This window comes from Hakea prostrata, chromosome 11 (genome assembly GCF_041222555.1).
Source record: "Hakea prostrata isolate BN-2017 chromosome 11, UWA_Hpros_2, whole genome shotgun sequence".
Lineage (NCBI taxonomy): Eukaryota > Viridiplantae > Streptophyta > Magnoliopsida > Proteales > Proteaceae > Hakea > Hakea prostrata.
This window is the reverse complement of record NC_142610.1, coordinates 19,471,832-19,488,985: the sequence shown is the minus strand read 5'-3', so window position 1 is coordinate 19,488,985 and position 17,154 is coordinate 19,471,832. Positions and strand designations below refer to the sequence as shown.

At 33.4% G+C, this 17,154-nt stretch overlaps 3 protein-coding genes and 1 pseudogene across 4 annotated transcripts; 3 read left to right on the top strand and 1 right to left on the bottom strand.

Annotated features, from left to right (window-relative positions):
* Positions 1 to 2,233: 2,233 nt before the first annotated feature.
* On the bottom strand, positions 2,234 to 3,089 carry LOC149000654 (MLP-like protein 43). Its single transcript, XM_089140940.1, has 2 exons — positions 2,813 to 3,089; positions 2,234 to 2,708 (listed from the first exon to the last, which is right to left on the bottom strand). The coding sequence occupies exons 1-2, from the start codon at positions 2,997 to 2,999 to the stop codon at positions 2,437 to 2,439; spliced, it is 459 nt and encodes a 152-aa protein (XP_088997066.1). The 5' UTR covers positions 3,000 to 3,089; the 3' UTR covers positions 2,234 to 2,436.
* A 2,142-nt stretch (positions 3,090 to 5,231) lies between these two features.
* On the top strand, positions 5,232 to 5,859 carry LOC149000653 (MLP-like protein 43; annotated as a pseudogene).
* A 1,540-nt stretch (positions 5,860 to 7,399) lies between these two features.
* On the top strand, positions 7,400 to 8,087 carry LOC149000652 (MLP-like protein 43). The gene is made up of 2 exons (XM_089140905.1): positions 7,400 to 7,646; positions 7,766 to 8,087. Exons 1-2 carry the CDS (start codon positions 7,460 to 7,462, stop codon positions 8,032 to 8,034), a joined length of 456 nt encoding a protein of 151 aa, XP_088997031.1. The 5' UTR covers positions 7,400 to 7,459; the 3' UTR covers positions 8,035 to 8,087.
* Positions 8,088 to 13,609: 5,522 nt separating this feature from the next.
* LOC149000651 (uncharacterized) lies at positions 13,610 to 17,007 on the top strand. 2 transcript variants are annotated; one of them, XM_089140450.1, is made up of 3 exons: positions 13,610 to 13,709; positions 16,117 to 16,270; positions 16,550 to 17,007. In XM_089140450.1, the coding sequence occupies exons 2-3, from the start codon at positions 16,123 to 16,125 to the stop codon at positions 16,690 to 16,692; spliced, it is 291 nt and encodes a 96-aa protein (XP_088996576.1). In that variant the 5' UTR covers positions 13,610 to 13,709; positions 16,117 to 16,122; the 3' UTR covers positions 16,693 to 17,007. The 2 variants fall into 2 exon arrangements, with proteins under 2 accessions (XP_088996576.1, XP_088996577.1); XM_089140451.1 differs by having other exon boundaries at positions 16,041 to 16,270.
* Positions 17,008 to 17,154: the final 147 nt, after the last annotated feature.

Below are 17,154 nucleotides of genomic sequence, written 5' to 3'. Positions count from 1 at the left end.
CTTTCTTGAGTGTAGTGACTGTGTTTGATCAATTGTGGAAGCCTTAAAAGCAATCCTAGCCGCATAAGCTTGAAATGGAGTGGCGGATAGGATTTTGGTTGATTTTTTAGTATTATTTTTTATGTTTATGATCAGGTGGGCACTTGATCATACTTTAGTTTCTCTATGTCAGAGTATCATCAATTGAACAAATTGTCTACTTGTTGAGCAATCTCACCAAAAATTTTGGCAGATTATGGAAAAAACATTCCATTTCATCCTTCGGTGGTGGACACTTTCTTTTGATTGCCCCTTTTTTTTTTTGGGTACAAAGGGACTTTATTAAGCCAGGGGATTTGGATATTAATATGCCTCAACAAAAGTCAAACCCATAACCTCTTCACTAAGAGGTGTTGGTTTCACCATTAGAACAGCTCTTTGTTGTGATTGCCCATATTTTTATTACACACAAAAGTGCCTGTCTATCCAAATCTGTTTTAGCAGTTGCAATGATATGCTCTGAAGTTTTTTATTGAATAAATATATTGAATACCATGTCACCAAGATACCACACTGACATAAAAAATTATCTAGGAAAAATTACTATTGCCGTCAAATCTTGTATTTTACAAAATTATTATTGCCCCCTTACTTCTAAGGATGTTAAGTAACTGATAAGATTGGATATGTAATGTTTTTTTTTTGGTACAAACACAAAAACCAAGAATTAATTGCTTTGGTTTAGAATCTACCATATCGATTTTATGAGGAGACTTATTGATGCATCTCATGTAGAATATTATCAGCATTAAGAAAAGCTCTAATACAATTGCTGCTCTATATTATCACATTTAATTTAATTTATTTTTGCATGATATTGATTTGTGATGTAACCCCAAGCTATGCTAACAATCAATCAAGGGCTTTTAGGACTTTTTTGCGTTGCCTCTTCTCAATGGTTAAGAGGCTGTTCAAGTTGGATAAGTAATAGTTATTTTGTCTTTCGTTAGAATTACTAATGCCCCAGTGTACTATTGCTTAATTACTATCTTAGCCCTTGTACATTTTGAAATTGTTAAGTCCAACCATAAATTTTATCTCAAATACTAATGCCCGCTGCCGTTAAGTTCTATTAGTTAATAGATAACATGACATCGTTATAGTTTTCAAACTCTCAAGATAACGTTAATGTTTGTTATTAATTATTTAACTTTTACATCATCTCATAAGGATCTGACTTTTAGAAATCATAAATGACTATAATATAAAGGCAACATTAGCATTGCATATGGTTTTTCTAAATGAATATATTACTGTCTTTTGACTTCTTAATTTTAATGAAGAGCAAAATGGACATTGCACATTTAGCGTTTGTACTATTAGAAGCAAGGTACGCAATATCACCACAATTCGGTGGTTTCGATTCGGCCAAAAGTCGAACCGACGAGATATTACCGATTTCTCTGCGATGTCTAGCCATTTTATCGTCAAACTGCGATATATCGATGATATTCCGAAATTAAGTATCCCAGCTCTGAGAATGGTGGTCGATTTGTGAGGAAAATCTGCAAACAGAGGAGATCTGTGAGAGAGAGAGAGAGAGAGAGATGGCAATGGTTTTTCGAAAAACGGTGTCAAATGTTATTCTGTCACAGAAACGGTGTCACCCACCGAGATCTCAAGCCCTAGAACCTCCTTCTCAATGATCAAAACAACCAAAGCAGATTAGGCTGTAGGAACAAGGTCTCCGATTTTAGTCTCTCTTCTCTGGCGAGCACCTTGAAAGATGGGCTTCTTCACACGGCCTGTGGTACGCCGGCGTTTACAGCTCCTGAAGTGGTCGAATGAAAAGGATACGATGGAACCAAAGCAGATGCTTGGTCCTGTGGTATTATCCTCTTCATCCTCCTCGCTGGACCAGGCCCACATGCAACCTGCAACATCCTAGAGCAATCTCGCTTCTCCTGTCCCTTCTCGGTGAAACTTTCGGTGAAGTTCCTGGTTCGTCAGGTTCGCCAGCCAGAGAACCGGCAAACTTCACCCAAACTTCGCACCTTGATTAGAAGTGAGGGGGCAATAATAATTTCATAAAGAGTAAACTTGTTCGGGGCAGGGGCCGAGGCAGGGCGGGGAGGGGGGTAGTTTGGTGGTTGGTGGCTGGAAGGACCACTTTTACTGCATTTGATCTTCCGCAAGCTTATTCTTACTGGATCCTGGGCTAGTTGGCTCTGGCTACGTTAGTACAACCTTAGCATCTTATAAAATGTATTACAAAGGTTCAGTGACCACATTTATTATAATATTCTAAGATCATCATCACAAATTACATAGATAGAAATAAGAAAGCCATGACACAAACATCTTAACCAAGGAAGAAACAAGCACACTCATAATCAAACAACAGTTGCAAGCTGTGATCACTAACAAGCCAAGCATTAGGGTTTCAACTTCTTGGTTCTAAGCTTGACTGATATGCACATCCAACCCCTTACAGAACCTAGTTTTAAGTTCCAGATAGTTAAGCGGCTCAGGGACCTCCTCACTTAGCTTTTCATATTCTATGGTGTAGTTGGCAAAGTTTTTGCGATCCTTTGTAAAGACTTGAATGATCAGCTTGTACTTGCTGTAGAGCTCTCCGACATGTCCATCGAATAAAAAGAAAGACATTATTTTGTTCACTTTATCAACGGTTTCAATCTTTCCTTTGCAAGTGACAGCATTATTCCCATCTGTGTTAAACATAATTCAGAAAAAGCATTTCATCAAAAACACAAATTTGAAGATAAGAAATCATTCTAAACACTTCAAGGTCAGGCCATCTGGCTAGTCTTACCTAAGACGTAGTTGTAGTGAAGGATGGAGTCCACATTCTTTCCATCTCCTTCATGAACTTCAGATTTATGGAGACCATCAGGAAGAGCCTTGTGAAACAGGGCTTGGTGATTCATCACACCTTGAAAATACTTATCTGGAGAAGATTTGATCTCCAGTTCCACTGAAACCTTTCCAGTGAGACCCATTTCTCTTAATATTCTTCAAAACCAATATCAAAAGAACAGCTGAAGAAACACGACTCTTAAGAAAGGTAGTAAATGCTATGAAGAAATTGAGAATTGTGATGCATGGATATATAGTACGTTAGGATTAGCTAATCTTTCTTTAGATTGCACCGTCTATTCAAACATTACTTTTCCATTTTTCTTATGTTTATGATCAGGTGGGCACCTCATGCTTTAATTTCTTTATATTAAATATCAACAGTGATTGGAAATTTTGCTTAATTGTTGAGTAATCTCACCAAAAGTTTTGGCATTTCATGGCAATTATTCAACAATTCGATCCATTTTATTTCTCATGTGGGGCACACTTTCTCTTATATTGTCCATATTCTGATTATACACGAAAGGCACTTGCCTATACAAATCTGCATTAGCAGTTGCAAATGGTATGCTAATAAATATATTGAAAATTAAAGTAAATAAATAAAAAGAATATAATAAAGCAAAGATGTCACCAAGAGAAACCATAGCCGTATAACTTAATATTGTGCTTCAATTATTGGTTAGAGAGGCTTTCGGGTTATCTAGTTTTTTATTATATATATTTTTTATGATCTAAGTAGTCTATTTTTTGGATTCTATACAGTGGAAGATTTCTCACTGTTACAGAGAGACGCATGCTGTAGCAGATTTTTTTGCTGGGGTCAGCAGCAAGGTCTCAAATTTCAGATGTTAATGCTCGTTGGTCAGTTATTATCAAGTCTGAGTTAGATTTGAACACCTCTAGCATCAGTGATATCGGTTTTGATCATGTATTGCTCATAGGTTAATTTCTCAGTGTGAGGTTCGAATGAAGATGGATGTGATGCAAGAGCAACTATTATTATTACAACATTACAATCATAAATAGGTGCAAGAGGATCTTCAAATACTAAATTCCGTGACAAAAGTTGCTCCCAATACACAAACCTCACAGGAACCTCAAAGTTTAAAACCTATGTGTCCACATAATTAAAAATGATAGCAAGGGCGCTCAAAGGCATTTCACTCTAATTCACTCCTAATCATGGCTGACCAAGGTGAATTAACTTCAGAAATTTCAAGTCTAGCTGCTACTCCAACGAAAAAGTTAGCTACAGTGTTCGTCTCTTTGTAACAATGAGAGATTTTCCACTGAGTTAAATACAAAAAAGTCTCAAACTCTCTCCATCTTTGAATAACACACTAAGGAATGCGTCATTGTTGTATTAGGAGCACATGACTACAACGCAATCCCATTCTATCCAAAGCCTAAAAAATTTCAAAGTACAAGCCCATTCTAGGCCACACAACAGTGCTTCAAAGAAGAAAAACAACTCTACACAATATACAAAGTGGGTATCCTATCTAGCTCCAAGATCAGGGCCGACCATGATCTTAAAGATAGAACTAGCTCCATCCATTAATGTATGGTGTTGATCAAAATATCCTCCAGCCTCTTTGATAGTCACACACTTACATGATCATGACACTAATGTTTTCTTTTCTAAAATTTTTTGTTACTTCCACATCTTTTCATTTCTTACAAATCTCTTATGATTTGATCTTTTCTACCCATCAAACCACTAAAAAGGAACAACATGTTAGTATAAAACATGTTAGTAATGCTGCTAATCTTTTAAGTAAGAATAATTCAAATCGATCAAGTTTTCCCAAGCAATTATTGATGCATCCACAGACTATAAATATCATTAGTAGGTTCTTCATACCATAATAAGTAAATAAATAAATTAAGGCTTAGAATGTATTTACTACTAAGAGCTACTCTAGAACATTGATCTTACACTAAGTTACTATTTTTGTATAATAATGACAATTATACCGTGCATAACGTGATTAGACAATAATGGTTATATTGCTATTATTTTTATTTTTCTTCTTCTTTTGGTAAAGAATTTTTTTTTTAAGGTAAATAGAGATTTTTATTTTTTTTATTATTTTTTTATTATTTTTTATCAACGATTAGGTTGTCTTTGGAACCACAGACCGCTCAAAAGTACTCAAATGGCAGTGGAGGTTGTTGTGATAACAATAATAGTATAATAATGTCACTCCTGATTTGAAAAATATAACTAAATTTTATCTACTAGAGTATTGGATTATTATATATACATGCATTCTCAGTTTTCAACTTCATAAGCTTCCTTTTACTTCTCCCACCCTCCTGTAGAGTGTCATCAGTTCTCCAATATTTGTTTTTGAAGGTTGGGAACAATGGGTCTTAGTGGAAAGCTTTCAGCTGAACTGGAGATCAAATCCTCTGCAGACGAGTATTTTCATGGCTGTCTACATTGATATCATCGGTCCCTATTCCACAAAGCTCTTCCTGGTGGTCTCCATAAGTCCGAAATACATGAAGGAGACGGAAAAAGCTTGAACTAGCTCCATCAATCAGTACTTCTATGTCTTAGGTAAGCAAAGATGAACTGACCCTGATGGTTGATTAAAGTGATTCTTTTGTAGGGTTTCACAATGTCAAAAGATGTTTCAAGAAACTGCAAATTTGTTCATTAAACACTAGAGAGAAGTTTTAACAGATATTTTTTTGGCGTCATTTTGTTTGAATACAGAAGGGGATACAGTTGTAACTGCCAAAGCCAAGATAGAAGCCTTAGATGAAGAGAACAAATTCTCTACTTTGAACCACTTTGGTGGACATGTTGGAGAGAATTACAGCAAGTACAAGCTACATATGCAAGTCTTTACAAAGGATGGCAAGAACTTTGTGAAATGCATTATAAAATATGAAAAACTAAATGAAGAGATCTCTGAGCCAATTAACTATTTGAAGGTCACAACCGATTTCTTTAAGGGGTTGGAAGCACATCTGCTTCAAGCTTAGAACCAAGGAGTAGAACCCTAATGCTTGTCTTATCAATGATCACTGCATGCAACTGTGATCGTAGTTCCACATTATACTGTTTGTTTATGAGCAGGAGCGGACCCAGGATTCAAAATTGGGGGGTCAAAGAATGAAAGCCAAATTACCTTCACATTAGGGAAGCACTAATATTTTTTTGCCACACATATTGTGTGGGCCCTTATAAAACCCATTGGGGGTCCGACTTCTAAATTATTTTATTATATTAAGGAATAGGCCCACATATATTTGAAAAAAGGTAAATTATTAATAATGATATTTTTTTCTATATTTTAATAATGATATTTTTTTTTCAATAAAATATAGATAAATTAAAACAACAATACAAAAAAAATATACACATGACTTCAACCCTAAAAAGTTAGATGCAAGCCTTTGGTAGGAGATATAAACCAAATTATTTTTTTTTAGGTAAGAGATGCAAACCAATGGTAATTAGTTACATTACTAACTATAAACATTTTATTCACAATACAAAATCAAATAACAAAAATTGCTGACGAAATAAAGAAACATAGATAATAAAATCAATAAAAAGAATAACAAAAAAAAAAAAACTATAAATAAATTAAGAAAGATAAAGAGTACTTAATTGTGGAGTAGATTTTTTTCAAATTTTCTTAACCCACTTTATAAAAAGGGGAGAAAATAAATAGGACGAAAGAAAGTGAAGAGAATAAATAGGGAAAAAATAGGAGATATGAGACATGAGAGAATAAATAGGGATTGAGGAGTTGGTTTTTAATTAGGAATGACATTTTAAATACCTAATAAGATTTTTTTTTTTTTTCAAAAATTTCCTTTAACCACACTTATAGAAAGAGAAGAGAATAAATAAGGAGAAAATATGAGAGAGAAGAGAATAAATAAGGATTGAAGAGTTACTTTTTAATTAAGAATGACATTTATATCTATTATTTTACCTTTAAAAGTTGTTCTTAATATTGGGAGAGGGCAAATAGTGACATTACACAAATGAGAAGAGAAAAAATTGAAAAAATTAAACGAATTAATGTGAAAACTAGAAAAAAAAATAGCAAAATTAGTCTAAATTTTTAAAAATCCGGGGGCTGTAGGTCTGCCCTGCTTCCACCATAAATTTATGAATGATCCAGAGTCTGTAGACCCTCATCTGGGCATTTTTCTCTTCTTTGGTTTGATGTCATCAAAGCGTTTACTTGTTGGTGGCTAAGAGTGGCAGTTAGTTGTAATAATAAGAAACCTTGACGGTTTGTTTTTTACTGTTTTGATGAATATGATCGAATTTAGTACTGGATTTTCACCTAATCCAATAATTGAAAGCATAATTATGCATTAGTAATTTCTTTTAACAAGGGTTAATTCCGACATCCAATCATTTTTTCCTTTTAAATAAAATGAGAAGATGATATTGAAGTGAGATTTTCCATCATCCAATGTTTTTTTTTTATCTATTAATGGTGTAGTGGACAATTATAAATACATCTATTCTCAATTCTCAAATACACAACCTTCTGTTTTTCTTTCCATCTGCTCTCACAGTTCTTTAGTGTTCATCTGTTCAATATTTGCTTTTGAAACAATGGGTGTCAGTGGAAAGCTTTCAGTGGAAATGGAGATCAAATCGCCTGCAGTCAAATATTTTAATGGCTTTGTAGATCATGGAGCCCTACTTTCCAAAGCTCTTCCTGATGGTCTTCACAAGTCTAAAGTACATGAAGGAGATGGAAAGAGCTTGAACTCTGTCAATCACTATACATATGTTTTAGGTAAGACTAAATGGGCTAACCCTTCAAAAATATTTTCAAACCTGCAAATTTTTGTTCTTTAGAAACTACTGAGAAATTCTAAACTTTTTTTTTTTCCCTTAAATTTTGTTGAACAAAAGATGGGAAAACAGTTGTCTCCAGAGGCAAGATGGAGGTGATAGATGAAAAGAACAAATTCTTCACTCTGAATGCATTTGATGGATATATTAATGAACGTTACAGCAAGTACAAGATTCATGTGCAAGTCTTCACAAAGGATGGCAAGGATCATGTGAACTGCACCATGGAATATGAGAAGCTAAGTGAAGAGGTTCCCGAGCCTATTAACTATCTGGAGTTTGCAACCAAGTTCGCCAAGGGGTTAGATGCGCATCTTCTTCAAGCTTAGAACCAAGGCTTTAAACCCTAGTGCCTTGGCTTGTTAGTGATCACCATCTGAGACTAAAGCCCTACTTCTGTATACATCATCTTACTCGTTTATGAATAAATGTCTCCTAAGTGGTGAAGTTTGTATGTTTTTAGTAATGTTTGTTTTCCTCTACATCTATGTATCTTTGGAATGATGTTGGTGTTATGAATGTCAAAATAAGAAGGTGATCGCTTAATTTTTGTAATAAATATATGTCTTTCTTTCTCTTTGCATATTTCTCTGGCTTTTAGGTTATCAATTGTGTCTAGATCTCCTACACTCGTGTAAGAGATGAGTGAGACAACTCTACACAATGTACAAGGTGGATGTACAACCTCTGAGATTTGAGGGCCGATTATGATCTAAAAGATGAAATTTGCATCCATGGGACCAAGCTTCATTCCTGTGCATTAACGGCCCGGAACCGTTAACTGTTGGATCATCGAAATGTCCACTTGTTGTATCTCTTGGTTTAAAGCAACAAGTAGTCAAGATTTTGATCTCAACCACATTTTGACGATTCAACAGTTATAGAAATGTCCAAAGGACTGAAACAAAATCAGCACCCAATCTATGGTGTTGATCAAAGTGTCCCTTACCTCTCTTAAGTCACACTTTGCATGAGTAGAGTACTAATGTGGTCTACTTCTATAGAATTTATTATCATTACTTTCATTTCTTAGAATCTTTTATGATTTGATCTTTGTCTACCCGTCAAATCTTTAAGTAAGAACAATCCAAATTGATCATTCCCTTTCTTCTAATCAATTATTGATGCATCAATACAACATAAATATCATTAATAAATTAAGTCTCTTCTTATCTAAGAAAAAAGAAAGCTCATACTGTAATTACTCCTACATTCCAACTCTAGAACATTTTATCTTACAATTGTTTTACACCATGCATAACATGATTATTTTGACAACACTAATTGGATTATTAATTATTATTATTTTTTCTTGTTTTGTTGAAGGTCGATTGAGTGATTATCATGAGCTTGGTCCACCAAATATCCTATATGTCACATGAAGAATTATTATTGTTATCATCTATAAACCAAATATAGATTTGTCAACAACGTTTTGTCTAGAAACCACCAACCGTTCTTCTTTGATTTGATATTTTTCTGTACATCAAAATACTTAAATGGTGGTGGAGGTTGTTGTAATAATATTAATATTAAAATGTCACTCATGATTTTGAAAATTATAATTAAATTATTTAATAGAGTATTGGAGTGCTTCTTATATGTACATGCATTCTCAAAGGGTGAAGGATGGTCTCCATAAGTCTGAAATATATGAAGGAGATGGAAAAAGCATTTAACTTCATCAAACAGTATTTCAAAGGGTGATGGACGGACCCTAAAGGGTGATCAAAGTGATTCTTTTGTAGGGTTTTGCAGTGTCAAGACGTTTCAAGAAACTTTTCATTTGGATCACTTGAGATTTCATTCTAGTTATTTTTAATTATATGCATTTACTTGATCTCCTACAATAGGCATTTACCTAAACTCTTATGGTATCTAACAAAAAAAAAATCCACTATGAACGCTATTATTTTTATGACCAGAGTACATTTGTGCTATTTTGATTTTCTTTCTTCAAAACTGAGATGTTGAACAAAGGTATGTGATACCAACCTTTTGATATTGGAGTAATCTTGTTACTAAGTATGCTATTAGTTAAAGAAAGAAAATCGAGAAGAAATATGTGCATTTTGATCATAAAAATAATGGTGTGTCCTTAGTTTGTTTTTATGAAAACCACAAGAGGGGCAAATACAATTTTTTTATTTATTTATTTATTATTCTTTAGTTAAAAATTGAGTTAGCTCAAACCTAATGAGTTTCAAATAAAAATTATCCAAAAAAATTGACATGCATTCTTATGACAATAATTAGCTGGCTTTGAAATAAAAAATGCTAAGAATTACTATTAGCTCTTTCCTCTATCAAGATTGTGTTCATGTCGACATACCTTGAGGTAAAAATGGAAACAAAAATAATTACTATTGTCCCCTTGTATTATAGCCATATTATTCATCTATTTTATGAAATTATTAATCCAACCTTAGGCTTTGTCTATAACTACTAATACCTTTGCTTACTAAGCTCTATCAGTTGCATCTCCAAAATAATCCTAAGGTTGTATATTACTTATTTACACATTATATTAATTATATTGCTATCCTTAGTAATTAGGGAAAATTTCATCTTAGACCTAAAAGTGCTAAACTGTCTTTTTCTCTTATTGAAATGAAAAGAAGAAGAAAAAAAGGGGGAAAAGAAAAAAATAATTCCTTTTATGTTTTAGCTTTTATTGATTTATTTTCCAATTTAACATTATCTTTTAGTTTTATTATTTTTGGCTTTCCAATTTATTGTCATCAATTTTAGAAAGATCCTACTTCCAATAATTTGTAACTCTAGTATTAAGCTCTTGTGAGGAAAAGAGACTTTTAAATATGATTTTTACTTATTTACTTTTCAATTTGACTTTATGAATTTTAGGAAGTTCTTACTTCCGATAGTTGTAATAATACTTAGATGGGAATATTACAGTTCTTGTAATGTCGTGCACCGATATGAATTTAATAATATTTTATCATTAGAAATGTCAGGGATAGAGAGAAGATGTGGCAGACACGAAACAAGGCAGGCATGACTTTTAAGGTGGTGTTTGATATTCTCGCCTAAGAAATATATACAAATGAAAAAAAAAAAAAAGGGGGGGGAGAATGAGAGAGTATATTATTGTTAAATGTGTACTTTTATTTCATCATAGTATAATTCCATCAAAATACTTAAATGGTAGTGGAGGTTGTTGTGATAATATTATATAATAAAATGTCACTATGATTTTGAAAACCATGATTAAATTTTATTTAGTAGAGTATAAGACTTCTTATAAATTCATGCATTCTCAAAGGGTGAAGGAAGATTTCCATAAGTCTTAAATACATGAAGGAGATGGAAAAGCTTTAACTCCATCAAATGGTATTTCTTTGTCTTAGGAAAGCCTAGATGGACTGATGATCCTAAAGGGTGATTAAAGTGATTCTTTTGTAGGGTTTAACGGTATCAAAGATGTTTCAAGAAACTACAAATTTTCATTTGGATCACTTGAGGTTTCATTCTAATTATTTTTAATTTAAAACAAAAGACTTATTTGCATTTGCCTCTCTTATGTTATCCAAAAGATAATAATAAACTAATAGCACGTCATTATTTTTATAAACAAAATATTATTATGTTCTTTCAATTTTCTTTCTTTAAAGCTCAAATATTGAACAAAGATATGAGATATCAATTATTTGGTATTTGGGTAATCTTGTAACTGAATATGCTACTAGTTGAAGAAAGAAAGTCAAAAAGACATAAACATTTTGATTATAAAAATAACGGTGTGTTCTTAGCTTGTTTTCTTGAAAACCACAAGAGAAACAAATACAAAAAAAAAAAAAAAAAAAAAAAAAAGAAGTTAAAAATGAATTGGCTCAAACCTAACGAGTTTCAAATGAAAAATTATCCAAAAAAAAAAAAAATACATGCATACTTGTGACAATAATTAGTTGGTTTTGAAATAAAAAATGATAATAATTACTATTGGCTCTTGCCTCCATGATACCTTGAGGGGGGAATGGAATAATTATTATTGCCCCTTGTATTATAGCATAATTATTATTTTTTTTTATATTTTTTAAAATTAATTACTAAACCAACCTTAAGCTTTGTTTATAATTACTAATACTACTTGTTCATTAAGCTCTATTAATTAAATGATGATGTTGCATCTTTGATCTATTCAAAAACTCCAAAATAACCCTAAGGTTTATATTACTTGTTTAGACTTTATATTAAATTACATTGTCCTCAGTATTGGGGAAAATTTAATCCTAAACCTAGAGTGCAAAATTGTCTTACCTTTTTTATTGAAATGAGAAAAGAAAAGAAAAAAAAAATGCACACTTTTTTTTTTTTTTTGTGTATGAGGTTCATCCGGGCCAGCTTACGTGCACCTTGATTACATCCTCAAATGGAGATTTATTGTTCGAAGGGTCGAACCGATGACCTCTCCCACTGAAAAATATGGATCTTATCACCCTATCAACCTTGCATTGACCAAAAATGTTCTTCCTTTTTTTCCCAACGAACTAAAGCCAACTCCTTAATTCCTCTCCTTAGACTAAATCCTAAAATGAGATTCAAATACAAGACAAAAAAATCCTTATTATTGTTAGCTTTTATTTATTTACTTTTCAATTTGACATTATTTTTAATTTTTTTTATTATTTACTTATAAATTTGACAATATCAATTTTAGGAAGTCCCTAATTCCAATAGTCTCCAACTCTAATATTAAGCTATTGTGAAGGAAAGACACTACTAAGTATGATTTTATTTATTTACATTCTACTTTGATGTCACGAATTTTAGGAAGTTCCTACTTCCGATAATTTGTAACTCTACATGTTGCATCTCTCTTAGGAGCCTCTCCCATCATCTTCTTCTCGTTATTTTCCTTTCTTTTTCTTTTTTCCTTATAAAAGAGCTCATCGGGTTTTATCTTATCAAGATTTGACTTTTCAACCCCAAAAAAAATTTAGAATCCAACGTTTTGGAATTTAGAAAGGACAAGGATACAAGGGTAAAATTTATATTTTATATGACTTTTTTCTAAATGAAAATAATATTGTCTTTTGGCTTGTTAATTTTAGAAGGAAGAAATAGACATTAAATTAATATCTAATTGTTACAATCACTTGATATTAGAAGTGAGGGGCAATAGTAATTTCATGGAGAATAAGGTCCCTTTAGTAATTAAGATATAGTATGAGGATTAGATTTCGACCCCTCATTTCGGGGGTATAGGAAAGAATAAGAATGAAGGGATACCTAACTGAGGATATTTCGGTAATTTGAAAATTAAATTTTAAATACTTTAAATATAAGTAGGTTATTTTTGTCATTTTACATGTCCACTCAACTGAAAATGTAACCGTAGATAATTTGTAATTTTAAGTGTAAATGTCATGTAATTTAAAAAGTAATAGCGGGTGGTCAAGAGTTTTACCCTATTTATAGTGGTAATTTGCTCAAAAATAAAAAAAGTAACTCAAAGCAACTAAAATGGATCCAATCAAATACAAAGAGCAACAATCATTTGGTGTTTTTTAAACATAAAGTAAGGTATCAGTGCTTTAAAGCCTTCATTTTGAGGTGATAGTGCAATTTGCTCAAAGGAAAATAAGGAGATCTTGAGCCTAGATGGCTAGATATACACCCTTAAATTATGATTGGTATAAAATTTGAAACATCAGGGAGACATTTGTAATAACAAAACTTTAAGGAGTAGTAAATACAATACATCACAATTCTAGGGAGTACAAGTACAATTTGTGTTTTTGAGGCTAATACGAAAGTCTCAAACGGGTTAAACCTATTGGACCATATTAAAACCAAATCGAATCTGGGTTCAAAGGTTGGACCAACTGATTAGAAGATGAGACTTCAGAGTTTTTTTTTTTTTTTTTTTTTTTTTTTCTGGTACAGACTTCAGCGTCGGACATTAGATTAGAAAAGGGTAATTGATTTGCCGTCGCCGATCTGCAGTAGATAATCTAGCATCAAGCGCTGCTCTCATTCGCCGGTAAAATTTTCCTTTCTAAGCTTGGGGTTTTTTGGTAGTTCTGTCTTCTACCTTCTAATCATTGGGATTTTGGGTTTTTATTGTGGGGGTATAGATCAACAATGGCGATGGATTTCTTTTTGCTTCAATGCTTCTGTTAGCTTCTTTCTGTGTAGCTTTGATGAATTTGATTCAGAAATGACTGTTAATTTAGCTGCCCATTTGGATGAATGGATTGTTTTACTTGTTTCTGTTTCAGGATTAAACCTATTCGATTAATTGCTTGAATGAAGATTTAATTTGCTAATTTAAGCTCTAAAAGTTTCTGTTACCATAATGCCACTAGTTATGTACATGCGTGCTTGAAATTTGTAAAATCCTCTGGTAGAAGAATTGGTTTTGTGCTGATTATGATCAGTTCAAGCATGTGAAATTTTCTGATATATGCTTACTTATCTCGTCATCAAGGGATGGAATCATGGCTTTCCTGTTAGCTGTTTCCTAGTTCAAGTTTTACCTACTCAAGCATTGTGATTGGTGCTGGTGTGCCTTGGAGAAACTGTTGGTGGTATGGTTCAGTTTCTTTAATGTTGAGTTTGAGTTGAGTGAGTCGTATGATGGTGTTTAGTTATGACAGCAACAGTTATTCATTGTTACTACCAGCTCCAAAAAAACAAAATTAAAGAGACACTATAAGTTGAGACAAAACCTTTCAACAAGAAAATAAAATGAGAAACCAATGAGTCTCTCTCATGCTCTCCCACGCACCATATTATAACTTCTTCACTCCTTTTTTTATCTTTCCTTCTGAATTCAACCTCTGTTCTTTGGCTTAGAATTGATTCACTCTGCAGAAATAGTGACCAATGAAAAAAAATTTAAAAATTGAGTTAGACTTGGTGGCAAACCTTGTACATTAAAAAGTCTAGAATCCTAAGGCTAGGATTTACCAAGAAGTAGCAAAGAAGTATGATTGGCCGTAAGGTGCAGTTAAGAGCATGGAAACAAAACTCAGTCTGTATTGCAGATTTCAACGAAGATCTATAGGTTTGGAAGTAACTGAAACAGAACTCTGTGGAATGTGAAAAAAATCAAGTTTCAACCAAGTCCTGACCAGCTCATCATATTGATTGTTAGCCAAAAAAGGAAAATATACCCAAAAAGAAAACCTAAGTCTCAGCCAAATAGTTTTTGGCTACTCAGAACCTAGATCAGCAACAAATTCTTTTTCCTCAATGAGGTGTTATAACAGAGGTAGAGAGTGTCACAATTAAGGGTGTTAAGGGTATTTGTTAGTTTGAAAGAGAAATTTACATTGGGCTTATTGGTCTAACTTGAAATTTGGGTCAGGTAGTCCACACAGGAAAATCTACCGACCTGCAGAATATGAAATCCTGACAAGGGAATAAATGAGTTTTAGTGAATGTCTAGTGCTACTAGGTGACAGATAGCAAAACCAGATCGGTTCTACTGACCATATTTCTTTAGGGAACAGAAACAGTATTTCAGGAAGAACAAAATCAGAAACTGGTATGTGAAACTCTTGTTAAGAGATAGATACATGAACAGATGATCCAGAACAGAACAACCTAAAACTTGAAAGAAAACAAGGTAACCATATATTAGAAGACAAATAATACAGGAAAAGTATCACAGTGAAGGAGAAAAGTAGAAGAGAAGAGGAAAATATTACTGACAAAGATTAACAGAACTTGCATGAGAAAGAGGAAGCAGCAGTAGGCTTGAAGTACAAACTTCACCCTATGCTTGTAGAACTCTGACAACTCAAAAACCTTGAGAAAGACTCAATTTCTATTATTTAATTTACTTCATCTGATGGTGAGTATTCATATACATATACCTTTCAAATTTCCTAAACTGACTCCTTAAGAGAGTCCCAGTCACACTCCACACTGAACAAGGTTCAGGCATCATTAAGAACAGAAGAACATGATCCCACACATCAGCTAGGGGGAATGAAAGAAACTCATTTATCAATTCTTATTCGTGCAAGTTACCTAACCTTAGTCATCAACCAGTAAATATGTTCAGACTAGGAATCTTCACTTACAAGTATCGCACTCTAATTGAAACAGTTAGGACACCTACCTTATGTATTGACCTCACAACCACTTATGGACACTCAATTGGTGCCAAATACAACAAATGCACCATTGACTCATAAAAGAGTGGCCTAAGACCCATAGAACCCGTTCATTGCCCAAAATAAAGTGTTCCTGGACTCACTTGGATAGGCTTCACTGAATGTTTATTTTCAATGGAAAACCATAAAAGCAAGTATTTTGGAACATACTCCAAATCAGGCCTCAGTTTGCTGCTTTCTTGTTACAGCTTTTTAGCATACCTGGGGAGACAAACCATGCTAACTTAGAGAGTGAAAACCTCTTATTGTGTTAAAACTCAGCAGAAGAAGATGGCATTGAGGCGCATGTTGGGGTTTTCTGATGGGGATCTGATGAGGTCAGATGCAAAGCCATGTTCAAGATTAATGAGGCACACAGCAGGAATTTTCTCTGTAGGTGGAGGGCTGGCATTTTGGGTTCTTTGTCGATTGCACTATGGTAAATAGATTCTGAACCTCCATTTGGTTACCAGCTTTTGCTTTAATCAGCATATTTTTTGTGCTATAGTTGCATAGGTCAAAAAATTTAATCATAATTATTTTGATTACAATCTTCATTATCCTTCTATTCATTCTATGAGGTTTTCTTGGGTGTTTATAATAGGCCAGAAAGAAATAGATAAGAAAGGAAGAACGTGCTCTCTCTGTCACTCTCTCATAGACCCATGTACCCAATGTCAGCAATTTTTTTTAATTCTTGCTTCTATATATATTGCAGGTCCGAGAATAACAGTTCCGAGGAGTCTCAGGTGGGCTGCTTGTGGAGCTGTGACTGTGAGCTCAACCTCTGCTTTGCTGGTCCGCCTTTTCAGTCCTGAATGTGAACCCCAAAATATTGAAGCCTTTGACAAAGGAAAATGAATACCAATAGTACATCAGGTTTAGGGTTGGATATTTCAAGTTAGTCCCCATAGCTCTCTGCTTGCAGCTTGTTGTAACAGCATAGTTCACAAAAGACTGGCACGGCATTTTCTTCTTTAGTGCCAATTACAAAATCTGTCTTTTCCACCTAAATTGATCCTAGCTTAGTTACACTTAAGCTTGGTGCCATCTTCGGAAATAAAAGTAAAACTGATCTTTATTTTTAGCTTTCATCTTTTGCTTCCTTTTTGAATACATAACTGTAAACTCATGGTTTGAAAATCAAAACAATATTTGCATCATTTGAGCAACTTCATCTAGTATCTCCTTCTGGAGAAGTTTTGGATTCCAAATTCAGTTTTCTTTGGACAAATTGATGATGATCAAGTGCTTTTCTCTATACTCCAATGTGGTTGATTTTCAAATTAAATAGCTTTTGAAGGGATTCTTTGCATACAACCA

What these genes read in the sequence shown, in the direction of transcription:
- LOC149000654 (XM_089140940.1), bottom strand. Translation starts at nt 2,999, where the DNA reads ATGGGTCTCACTGGAAAGGTTTCAGTGGAACTGGAGATCAAATCTTCT. An exon ending in TCACTACAACTACGTCTTAG is followed by an intron (nt 2,709 to 2,812) that starts GTAAGACTAGCC and finishes TGTTTAACACAG; the next exon opens with ATGGGAATAATGCTGTCACT.
- LOC149000651 (XM_089140450.1), top strand. Translation starts at nt 16,123, where the DNA reads ATGGCATTGAGGCGCATGTTGGGGTTTTCTGATGGGGATCTGATGAGG. An exon ending in TCTTTGTCGATTGCACTATG is followed by an intron (nt 16,271 to 16,549) that starts GTAAATAGATTC and finishes TATATATTGCAG; the next exon opens with GTCCGAGAATAACAGTTCCG.
- LOC149000652 (XM_089140905.1), top strand. Translation starts at nt 7,460, where the DNA reads ATGGGTGTCAGTGGAAAGCTTTCAGTGGAAATGGAGATCAAATCGCCT. An exon ending in TCACTATACATATGTTTTAG is followed by an intron (nt 7,647 to 7,765) that starts GTAAGACTAAAT and finishes GTTGAACAAAAG; the next exon opens with ATGGGAAAACAGTTGTCTCC.